Source organism: Falco peregrinus, chromosome Z, assembly GCF_023634155.1.
Source record: "Falco peregrinus isolate bFalPer1 chromosome Z, bFalPer1.pri, whole genome shotgun sequence".
NCBI lineage: Eukaryota > Metazoa > Chordata > Aves > Falconiformes > Falconidae > Falco > Falco peregrinus.
The window spans coordinates 386,456-398,005 of NC_073739.1; the positions used below are offsets into that span (position 1 = coordinate 386,456).

An 11,550-nucleotide genomic window follows, 5' to 3' on the forward strand; every position below is an offset into this window, starting at 1 on the left:
ATGCGCGGTATTGGTCACTTAACAAGGATCTGCCGTTGGCGAAAGGCACCTTTGCCCCGACAACCCCAGAGATGTGTCCCAGCCCCAGGGGAGATCACTGCTGCCACAGAGAGCTGGCAGGGTTCAAGGTCAGCTCGCTTTGGGCTGTCAAATACGGAATAAAGTGCTTGGCTCACAGTCAAATTACCCGTGATGGCAAAGGCATGCATGAGACTCCTTGTAGCGACAACTGGCTTTTGTTCCTTGAGAAACGAGTCTTGGAAACGCCACCTGCTATTCATGTCTTAATTGCACTTAATTTTTAATGTCTTAAAAGCACAGGCTGGTGTTTCCAAGCTCACACGCCTGGATGCTCACTGGGTCACACCGCTCCTCTGTGGGGTCTCCAGGAGTTCTTCACCCATCTACGGTGCAGGCCTTTGCTTCCTTTGGAGCCTTTACCAAACTACTGCCAGTCTGGTTCAGGAGTTGAGTGCCTCCATCAGCCCCTCTCCAAGAAATAAATTAAAAAAAAAAAAACCCAAACAAACAAAAAAAAAGAAACCACAAAAAAACACAAAAAAATCAAAAACCAAAAAAACCCACCCACAAACCCACCCCCCCCCCCAAAACCAAAAAAACCCACAAAAAACCCTAAAAAACCCCCAAAAATAAAAAGGAAAAAAGTCTGCCCCAGGAAATCAAAAGCAGTCCTGGAAGAAGTTAAAAAATAAAACCAACAAAAAAAAAAAAAAAAAAAAAAGGAAAAACCAACCCAAAGAAATAAAAAACCACAGAGCCAAGAAATAAAATACGAAAAGCAAAATCCTTCTCAAGAAAGAACTAAATAAATAAGTACTTTAAAAGTAAATGAATAATAAAGAGGCCAGCCGCAAGAACTTTAAAAAGAGAAGAAAAAAAAAAAAAAAAAGTACAAACCAGCGTAAGGACGCGGCACGGGCTGCAACAAGGCGGGCCGGGGGTGAAAGCTGGAGCGACCGGGGGCTGGGGGGGCGCGGCCAGAGCGTCCCCGCCACCGGCCCCGGCCGGAACCCGCGGCCGGAACCTTTAGTTCCAGGCAGGAACGGACCGGGAGGGAGCTGCAGGGCGCGGGTGGCCTGTGGCGCTGCTATAAGGAAGGACGCGGGGCTGCTGTAGGGCTGGGGGGGGTGTCGGTGTCTGCGGGGTTCCTGTGGGGCTGCTATGGGGTAGGGCGTAGCGAAGGCGCCGCGTAGGCCCCAGGCGCCCGGGGTTGTTTGCCGGGACACGCCCCGTGACTCCGCTTCCTGTTCGGGCGCTCGCAGGATGGCGGCGGCGGCGGCGGTTCGGGGCCGGCGGTTCAAGTGGTCGCTGGAGCTGGCGGCGGCGCCGGGGGGGCGGTGAGGCCCCGGGGTGTGGGGGGAGGGGGGATTTGGGGGGCGGATGTGGGGGGTCCAGGGAGCTCCTTGGCCTCACCTGCCCTCCTCTATCCCACCCCCAGGCCCCGCGGAGCCGCCGAGGGCCGCGGGCCGCTGGGGTTCGCCGAGCGGCAGCTGGGGGAGGGCGGCGTCCACGAGAGCGACAAAATCCTCATGGAGAAGGTGGGCGGGGGGGGACCCGGGAGGGAGAGGGACGTCCCCTACGCCGGGTTCCCCCGTGGAGGGGATCGTCCCCGTCCCCCATGGCTGGGTACGAGGTATCCCCACATGGCGGACGCCTCGTTGGCCTCTTTCCTGCAGCGTTGCTGGGACGTGGCACTGGCGCCGCTGAAGCAGATCCCCATGAACTTGTTCATCATGTACATGGCCGGCAACACCATCTCCATCTTCCCTGCAATGATGGTGTGCATGATGGGCTGGCGGCCGCTGCAGGCCCTCATGTCCCTCTCTGCCAGTGAGTACAACCCCACGCTACAGCCCCGGGTGACAGCTCCCTGGGTGATCCCCCGTGGTCGTTCTCTGCCATGTGACGGTTCGCCCAAATACTTGTGGTGGTTCCCTGGCCCGTACCTCTTCTGGCAACATTCATCCCCACATATCTCCCAGCAGTGGTCCCTGCAACAGACCCCACCACATACGTTCCCCTCCAACAGTTGCCCCTATGTCAGTTGCCCCCACGTGTCCCTCAACAGTTGTACCTGTGACAGTCACCCCCTCGTGTCCCTGAACGGTTGCCCACGTGTCAGTTGTTCCCCCGTGTTCGCTAACAGTCACCCCCACATCACTCACCCCCATGCATCCCCCCCGCCCCCAGTTGACCCTGTTGCAGTCAACTTGTATGTCAGACCCTGCCCCACACCCCCTAACAGTCACCCATGTGACAGTCATCCCTACGTTGTCACTGCCATGCGTTCCTCGACAGCCATCGCCATGCCATCCACCCTGCGCCTCCCCCACCGCTTCCCCCATGATGCTCCCCGGCTGCTCCCCACTCATCATTACCCCGGTCCCCTGCAGTGCCACACGTGGGTGACAGTGACGGGGTCCCCCAGTCCCAGTGTCCCACCCTGTTCCCCCTGCAGCACTGAAGGCCCTGGAAAGCTCAAGCCGGCGGGCCCTCCAGGGGCTGGTGTTCCTGGTGGGCAACGGGCTGGGGCTGGCCCTGGCCCTCTACAAGTGCCAGGCCATGGGGCTGCTGCCCACCCGCCCTTCCGACTGGTTGGCCTTCGTCGCCCCACCACAGGTGCGTCCAGATGCCAGGGTCCCCCCACCCCCGCTGCCCTGCACGCCAGGGTTCCCGCTGGCCTGGCCGGCAGGGTCCCCCCGCTCACCCCCCTTCTCTCTCTCTCTCTCTCTTACCTTGGCAGCGGATGGAGTTCACTGGGGGGGGCCTGATCCTGTGACCCAACTCGCCTGTCCACCAGTAAAGGCAGAGGCAAGGCTGGTGAAGTTACTCTGGGGAAAAATTCAGAGGGTTTGGAGGTTCAGCCTTAGGAGGCACCAGGATGGGTTGAAGCGAAAACCGTTTATTGGTGGTATGTGCTGAGAGCGCTGGGGCCTGTACTGGTAGTGCCAGGGCCCATACTGGGGACACTGGGAGTGCACTGCAGGAGTGTTGAAGCCTGTACTGAGAGTGCCCTGAGAGCCTTGGGGCCTGTACTGGGAGTGCACTGGAGCAGCAGTCAGAGCCTTGGGGCCCATACTGGGAGCCTTAGGGCCCTTACTGGGAGCACTGGGGGAACCTTGGGGATCACACTGGGAATGCACTGGAGCTGCACTTGGAGCCTCAGGGCCCATACTGAGTGCATACTGGGCCTTAGGTTGCATACTGGCAACGCTGGGATTGGGGCCCATACTGGGATCATCCTTGGAGAGGTGCAGCCCAGGCTGGTACTGTACTGGGAATACTGAGTCCATACTAGGATCTTAGTTTAAGTGTAGCTCACATTGCCGTCATACTGGGAGCGCTGCGTCCACACTGGTAGTGTTGGGGCCATACTGGGATCCTACTTGAAGAGTTACGACCCAGACTGGCATTTGATCGCATTTGCTTGCCCTGTTTTGGCCTATTCTCCCAGTTCTTGCCCCAACCCCCGTAACTGGCTGGTTTTGCCCCTTGTTGCCTTGGGTTTGCCTTTTTTTTTTCCCCCGGTTTTGACCTGTTCTGCCTTGTTTGTGCCCGGGTTTGTCCCTCCCGTTTCCCCTGTTTTCCCTGTTTCTCCATTTCTTCTCTGTTTTCCATTATTTCCCTCACTTTCTCCAAGTTTCTTCTGGTTTTTTCCTGGGTTTACTCCTTTGCCACCATTTCCTTCCTTTCCCCCCATTCCCAAGCCATTTCCCCACATTTTTCCTGTTTTCCCACAATTTCTCTCGGTTTTCTATGTTCCTGTTTTCCCCTGGGGTATTCCTGTTTCTGCCCCATTTTACCCTGTTTTCCCCCATTTCCTTTGGTTTTGCCCTGGTTTTCTCCCTACTGTTTGCCCATTTGTGCACCAGTGTTTCACTGTGTTTCCCTTTTCTCTTGTTTTTTTCCCCACATTTTTCCCCATTTTCACTCATTTTTGCCCCATTTCTTTCCCCATTCCCCCCATTTTCACTCGGCTCCTCCCCCCCTTTTTCCCATTTACCCATGTCTTCCATTTTCTGTCATTTTTCCCCAGTTTCCCCATCTTGCCCCAGTTTCTTCCTCCATCCTGTCGTTTTCCCAGTTACTCCCTTATTCCCATTTGTCTCCGTATTCTCCCCTATCTCCCCCTTTTATCTCTTTTTTTTTTTCTTTCCTTACTTTCTCCCTGCTTTTTGCCCTGCTTTATCCCCCATTCCCCCCTTTTTTTCCCGTTCCTGCCATTTCTTTTATTCTGGCCACCAGCAGCACCAGCCAATCCCACTCACTCATTCAGTCACTCTGTCACATGTGCATATGTGGCACACATTCCACCTCCCCAGTGTCCACCAGTAAGCATTGGTATGCACCAGTGCCCACTTGTGTCCCCCCCCAACATTCCCCCCCATCTCCCAGTATGGCCCAGAGCTCCCCCTGCCTCCCAGCGCAGCCCACAGCCCCAGAACCCTCCTCCCCAGTATGCCCCCATGCCTCCCAGCACCTTCCAGTATGGCCCAAGACTCTCCCAGTATGGCCCAGAGCCTCCTCATGCCCCCCAGCATAGCCCAGAGCCCTAGATCCATGCCTCCCAGAATGGACCACTGCTTCCCAGTGAGTCCCAGTATGGTCCAGCTCCATGCCGTGTGGCCCAGCACCTTCCCCGTAGAGCCCAAAGTCTCCTACTGACTCCCAGTACAGCCCAGACAGCTAGAAGAGCACTCGGCTCGCCGGGTGGTCCTACACGAAAGTGCGCAGCTGGGTTACCATAACTACACGGGGTACAGATGGCGAAAGCGTGGTGAGCTTTGCCAAGTTCGACTTCCTCCAGTGCCAGTCCTGGTTAAAGATGCGAAGATGAAAATACGATACCGACATTGAAACAGCCAGAGCCTGCAAGTGTCATCCCACGTCTCCCGGTATAGCTAAGTGCCCTTCCCAGCAGTCCCAGTATGATCCAGGGCACCACAGTGATTCCCAGCGTGGCCCAGAGCCCCATCCCAATATAGCACGCTGCCCTCCCAGTGATTCCCAGTACACCCCAGTGCCCTGCCAGAGCACACCAGACCCCCCCAGTGGCACTCACAGGCTCCCCCCCAACCCCTGCACAGGGGAGCTTGCGATAGGGCAGAGCCTCCCTCCCGCACGTTGTACAGTATGTGCTTGGCAATAAAATCTGCAGGGAAGAAAGAGGAAGAGGGGACATTTGGAGCTATGGCGTTTGTCCTTCCAAGTCAAGAGTCAGGTGAGATGGAGCCCTGCTTTCCTGGAGACGGCTGAACACCTGCCTGCCGATGGGAAGGACTTCCTTACGTTTTGCTTGCGGGCAGCTTTTGCTTTTAACTATTAAAATGTCCTTACCGGAGCCCAAGTTTCCTACTTTTACCCTTTTATTCTCTCCAAACAGCTCCTGGGGGGGCAGTAGGGCAGGTAGCTGTGTGGGGCTTGGCTGCCGCCCGTGGTTATATGACAACAGACAAATATGTTGGGTATGGATATATTAAGGTTAGGCTGCTAAGACTGTTACACACGTGAAATGACAAACCATCGGACCCCAAACTCTTTAGTCTCTATAGGTGAAGTACCAGCTGAGGGGTCTGCTGCTTCCCTATTACAGGCTGCACCAAAATTGACCTGCAAGTGCTTTGACTCAACGTATGACAATATCATATCAGCCCTGGAGCTACGCTAGGCATAACTACTTTTACCTAGGATTTAGAATGACGGGATATTGCCTCGAAAACTTTCCCCATATAACTCCCGTGTGTGGCCACGCAGAAGCCGAACAGCACCTAGCGTTTGGCAGTAGGTTATCCTCCACTGAATGGAAATATCAGACACGTAACACTGCGTCCTGTCACGTATCTGATTTTTTCCTGTACAGTGAACAGCCCATCCTTGGATGGCTGCCTTGGATATAAAGGATATATTTTTCATGGTCGTGTTACAACTTGAGGATCAAGAAGAGATTCACTTTGACGTGGGATGGAATACAGTACGCTATTCCCTGACTACACCAAGGATTCAAACACAGCTCTACGTTGTCACACCAGGTTTTAGCTAAGGAATTAAGAACAAATCCCACAGAACAAGGGGTGATGGTATATCAATATATCAAAGACATTTTAATTGCAGGAGATTCTCCCGAGAAGGTCCAAAGAATGTGTGGTGGCGTCCTAGCCCGTCTGAAATGTGAGGGGGTTAGCATCCTGTTGCCAAAAATCGTAACCAAGAAAATGCTCCAAACCAAGTAATAGTTTAGCAAGCTGACATCGGTTTATTGCAGCACTGAGTGCATGGGGGGATTCTTCCTCCTAACATGCATATCAAGTTATTTGAGGGTATAGATTATATACAATAAATATCTATATTCATAGTCCATTGCATATTCATTGTCATACACACAGGGTTGGTTGCAAGTTTCTCGCTTCCAATGCAAGTTCGTATTCTTCCTCAGATAGCACTGATGAAGCTTTTTTACTAATCTGCATGCTCCCCAAGTGGGGTTTTGTCCTGTTTCAGGGGAGCTATCAGAGGTCCCGAGCTCCCACTGCCACAATTACCTTTGTCTTACTTTCAACTAATTCTCTGCTGATGTCTGTGGACTGCAACACCTTAGCAGCCTGCCTTCTCTTGCAGCCAGGACTACCTCATTTGAAGTCGTCTTTTTGCATTTTATTTTTACTTAACTTGGATAACGGTGTTCTTTTAACCATCTGTTCTTTGTTTCCTGACTTTGTGACATGAGCAAAAGAAGCAGAACCTAGTTCTCTCTTCTTGCTAACTAAATTGGTTTAAGTCCTTGGTATCAATCCCTGAGGCTAAATAGTGGGGCTCTAACCTAAAGGTTAAATTTTTAGGCATAACTTGGCAAGGGGGCAGATGATATATTCCCTCTGATACCTTACAGTAAATATCCAAGTTAAATTCACCCTTTGCTACGAAGGAGTTTTGACAAGCCCTAGGAACTTCAGGATTTTGAGGATTTTGGCAAGCTTGTCTCCACAATTTAGCATAATTGCCTGAACCTTATGCAATCTACTAAAGATGCGTGCTACCTGGGAGTGGACAGTTGCTCATGAAGTAGCATTTTGTTCATTAATATGCAGTGGTTTAGAATATCAGCCCACGGGCCCAATAATAGCGGGGGGGCCTTTAGCCTACATATAGGACTCACAGAAAGAAGATCCCATGGGAATTCTGGCAACCAGCTCCCAATAAGGCTCGGTTTACTGCTATACAGTTAGGATTGAAGGAGCAGCACAGTTCCCAAGCATGGTATTCACCTTGGGGAAAAAATCACTACCGATGGTTTAAACAGCCCTGTTAGATGCAGAATCCATCACTTTAGATCCACCCTTAGAAACGCAAACTCCATTCCCTATCCTTAAAAAAGCAAAAGAGCCTATTCCCATTCCGCAGAGAATTGTGCACTCTGGTGCGATTCAGAAAACAGTGATGCACGTAGCTGTGGCAGTGTGCTCCCCTGCCACTAACCCCACCTGCTGAAGCCATAACCATTGTTGTGATGTTGTCCACCTTACTCTGGATTTTGGGGGATAGATGGCAGCATGATAGCCAAAGGCTTTCTGGAATGGTGAAACAGACGTCTTGCTGACATGCAAATATGACTATTACTTTATAAACAGTCGGCAGCCCAGGGCTCATGGAGCTCTCCTGCATGGCAGCCGGCTGCACGGCAGGATCTCCCCTTGAGTTCAGTCTTGAGGCTTGTCAGGGTTACTCCTCGAAGCTGAGATTCCTTGCTGCAAAAGATCCTTGGTGAGTGATTGCATGCTAAACTTTGAAATCTTAGCTAAGTGGTATAAAGGATTGATTGTGAATATATAATCCTTTAGACATAAACTGTTGACCAAGTCTTGGACTGGGGTTGGGTCTAGCTGCATCTAGAGTCCTCTGTGAGAAGGAGTTCTGAAACCAAGGGGGTTCTTGCTGAACCTCATGACTCCATGGGAGGATCTCCATGACAGTCTTCTCTGACCTTGTCCTCTGTGTAGTAAATAACCAAGTGTACCAAACCACTTGCATTTAACATTAGACTTTGTTACCTCACTCTTTTATATCAATGAAGTGCGGTGTTCTCTCTTACGAGCAAAGTGGATGACTCCACCTGAGACAACAGAACGTCGCCACTGGGTGGATGGAGGAACAGGCCTTACAGGGAAGTTCACAGGCGTGTAATATCCAGTGGCAAGAAGCTGCTGAACCACCCCTTGCTACGCTGCCTTCACCCATTCATGGTGCACCACTCCCATCTGATTTACAACAGGATGCTGTGGCTTGGTCTAAGGTTTGGTTTAACAGATGGATCAGCTCAAAGGGTTAAAGGGGAACGGAAGGGAAGGGCTACCCACATGTGGCCCTCAGGTGGGACATCTGAAGCACAAGAAGTAGCGGGATCAGGTCAGTTGGCTGAGCTCTAGCCGGTCATGCCAGGAGCCCAACAGGGCGCTGAGGCGAGTGTACTCATTCCGATGTGGCCTGGTCTATGTGGCCACCTGCGGCTTCCACACTGGAAAGCTGAAGGATGAAAAATTAAAGGAAGGAAAGCCCGGGGAAAAGGTCAATAGGAAAAGCTGTATTTAATACCTCAAAGCAGAGCAGTGGAAACCCTCTTCAAACTGGGCACATACCAACACATACAAAGGCCACATATTTACAATCCAGATGGGATCATGACATAGATCATTTGTCTAAAGAACATAAAGCAATAATGTTGATCTTTCACATAACATGTATACACTATTCCACCTCTGGCCTGGTAGTTCTGGGTTGGCTACAAGACAACTTAAGACATATGGGTAGCCTGGATCTATATCAATAGGTTGGCCTTCAAGGGGGGGCCTATTTCTAAAACAGAACGCTGAGATTTTATAATTAGGAGCCTTTTTTGTGCAGATGCCCAAGCCAATATTTTAGCTGGACAACACTGGCCTAACCTGAGGCATGGTAAACACTTGTGGTTCTTTGTGCTGGTTTTGGCTGGGATAGAGTGAATGTTCTTCATAGTAGGTAGGATGGTGCTATGTTTCGGTGATGAAAAAAGTGCTGGTAACTCTCCAACGTTGTAGCTGCTCCTGAGCAGGGCTTGCACAGCAGCATCAAGGCCAGCAAGCAGGCTGGGGGCACAAGGACCTGGGCAGGGGGACACAGCTGGAACAGCTGCTGACCCCAACTGACCCGAGGGGTATCCCCTGCCCGATGGCATCACGCTCAGCAGGTGACACTGGGGGAAGCAGGAGGAAGGGGGGGGATGTTCAGAGTGATGGCATTTGACTTCCCAAGTCCCCATCACATGTGATAGAACCCTGCTTTCCTGGAGATGACTGAACACCTCCCTGCTCATGGGAAAAGGTGATTGAATTCCTTGGTTTGCTTTGCTCGTGGGCACGGCTTGGCTTTCTCTTTACCTAATTAAACTGTCGTTATCTCAACCCATGAGTTTGTTTTCTCACTTTGCTGATTCTCACCCCATTGTGGGGGCAGTGAGCGAGCAGCGATGTGGTGGTTAGTCACCAGCTGGGATTACACCATGACATTCTTGTGGCAAATGAATTTTAAAAGGAGCTTTACCAGGAACTCCAAATAAATTGGAGTATATTTTAACCTGGGCAGAGATTATTAGTGGTTTAGGTACAGCCCACCCATTCTTCAGGCTAGTGCAAAATGCCTAATTTTAGGATTAAGACAACGGTGTACCCACCTGCCTTTACTCTCTGTGATTCAATCAGACAATCAACCACATTTCAAAAAGTAAAGATATACACAGATGGGCTGAAACCCAAGGATTTAGATAGATTTTCCACATTCCTTGTCATCCCCAGTACAATGTTATCATTGAATGCTGGGATGGACTTCTTAACATTAGTGTAAAATTGGAATTTACACTCAGACCAGTCAGTCCAAAACCTCAACCAGTATTTCCCCATATCACAATTAGACACATCGTCTTAATGACACAGTGACTGCTTTAAGCAACCAACAGACCATAACCAGTAGTCTGAGCTGGAAAGTTTTTGATACCAGCTGCAGCATAACTTTAAGTGAAAATTATAATCATCAGTTACGTGTTAATAACTGTCTGAACTAATAATCTGCAAAAAGGAAGATTTCACTGAGTATTACAAACACCCCTCTGAAGCACCATGTGGAAGGTGCTTGACCGTCAGAGTAACACAAATCTCATTTCTGAGCAATGGATACCCAAATTATTTAACATTCAAAAAGAGACAAAGTGGATTTGTGTTTTCCTTCAGGTTACTCTAACCACAACATCAGGAAATGGAAACTCATACTATCTTCCCTGGTAATACCTTGTTCATGATACTGATTGACAATTTGGCATGAAATGAAACAAGCTTATATTGATTCTGACCAAAAAATCTCACGGACCTGTAATAATGAATCAACAAGTGCAAACAAAGGTGGTTTTAATGGCTTGGAACTCCAGAATCTCACATGAATGTTAATAGAACAAACTGTCGAAGATACAATTTCACTGCACCTAATTCTCCAGGCTGCAAGCTGCCAAGTAATGCTTGGCTGAGTACTAACAATAATTGGGACACAGGTGGCCCAAACAACATATCTGGCTGTTTAGACTGTAACTCTCTTTGGACAATACGTTTAAGCCAAACGTGCTTAATGAAATTCAGTGTTTCCCTAATCCACTGTGTTCATTCTGTAAACATCACAATGGTTCTGGGCACTTAAATCAACTGGGTGGTTCTGGCTTTGGGCCACCACAGCAGGCTGCACTTCTACCATAGCACTCTTAGTCCTTACGCATTTTGATCTAAACATTTAGCCTTTAATTTGCACCACAACCATTACCCTGTAGGTAGGAACTATGGAGTGTTCAAACCCATCGTGACAGGACCAACTAAATGAAGTTTCTCTTGGCAGAAGAGATACAGCCTCAGCATCATCCTGTAGCCATCCTGGACAGGAGCACTCAGGGGCCACCTTTGGGCAGCAGAGCTGGGCCAGCAGATGGACCCAAGGCTGGGCTGATGTGCCCCAAGGCACTTCTCACAGTGGTGATAATTCCTCACCTGCTGGTGCAAGTGGATATAAGGAATGGGCTTGCAACACGCTGTTGCAGAGTCTTTGTAGAAATGCTTACAGCGGTAGGACTCTGTCCGATGCACTCTTAATCTTTCTTATGTATGTGCTTAATTCACTTCAAGGGGTACCACAAAATTTCCTCAACAAGGTGACTCAGCAACATGTCTGAGTCATCTCACCAACCTTTCACCAACTAGTCCAAGAAAAAACCCTGCTCAGGGGTCTGCCAGCAGACTGCTCCTGGCTATGGTCTTGGCTTCCAGGCCTTGCAGCATGGGCATAGCACATCTTAATGGAATTAGCTCTCATTCTAGCTGCTGGCTTTGTGCTTTTCTGTATTGTGTCTTGCTTCAAATCTCTTGTGTATATCACTTTTACCTGAAGCAGTACTGTAACCTCAGTTCTCAGCTGACAAACCCTCACTTAAGTTACACCACCATTGCTGGGCCTGAGGCAAGTGTAAGT

At 50.3% G+C, this 11,550-nt stretch overlaps 1 protein-coding gene across 3 annotated transcripts; it reads left to right on the forward strand.

Moving 5' to 3' along the window:
* Window positions 1–1,165: 1,165 nt before the first annotated feature.
* On the forward strand, window positions 1,166–5,362 carry EMC4 (ER membrane protein complex subunit 4). Of its 3 annotated transcripts, none has more exons than XM_055791411.1 (6): window positions 1,166–1,358; window positions 1,460–1,559; window positions 1,698–1,851; window positions 2,480–2,640; window positions 2,765–2,832; window positions 5,180–5,362. In XM_055791411.1, exons 1-5 carry the CDS (start codon window positions 1,285–1,287, stop codon window positions 2,798–2,800), a joined length of 525 nt encoding a protein of 174 aa, XP_055647386.1. In that variant the 5' UTR covers window positions 1,166–1,284; the 3' UTR covers window positions 2,801–2,832; window positions 5,180–5,362. The 3 variants fall into 3 exon arrangements, 2 of the variants coding, with proteins under 2 accessions (XP_055647386.1, XP_055647385.1); XR_008744877.1 differs by having other exon boundaries at window positions 1,167–1,358; window positions 2,765–2,932; XM_055791410.1 differs by having other exon boundaries at window positions 1,167–1,358; window positions 2,765–5,362.
* The last annotated feature ends 6,188 nt before the right edge of the window (window positions 5,363–11,550 follow it).

Bases quoted from the DNA above. Each gene is read 5' to 3' on its own strand.
- EMC4 (XM_055791411.1), top strand. From the start codon at position 1,285: ATGGCGGCGGCGGCGGCGGTTCGGGGCCGGCGGTTCAAGTGGTCGCTG. The intron at 1,560-1,697 runs GTGGGCGGGGGG...TCTTTCCTGCAG, and splicing joins ACAAAATCCTCATGGAGAAG to CGTTGCTGGGACGTGGCACT. The intron at 2,641-2,764 runs GTGCGTCCAGAT...TTACCTTGGCAG, and splicing joins CCTTCGTCGCCCCACCACAG to CGGATGGAGTTCACTGGGGG.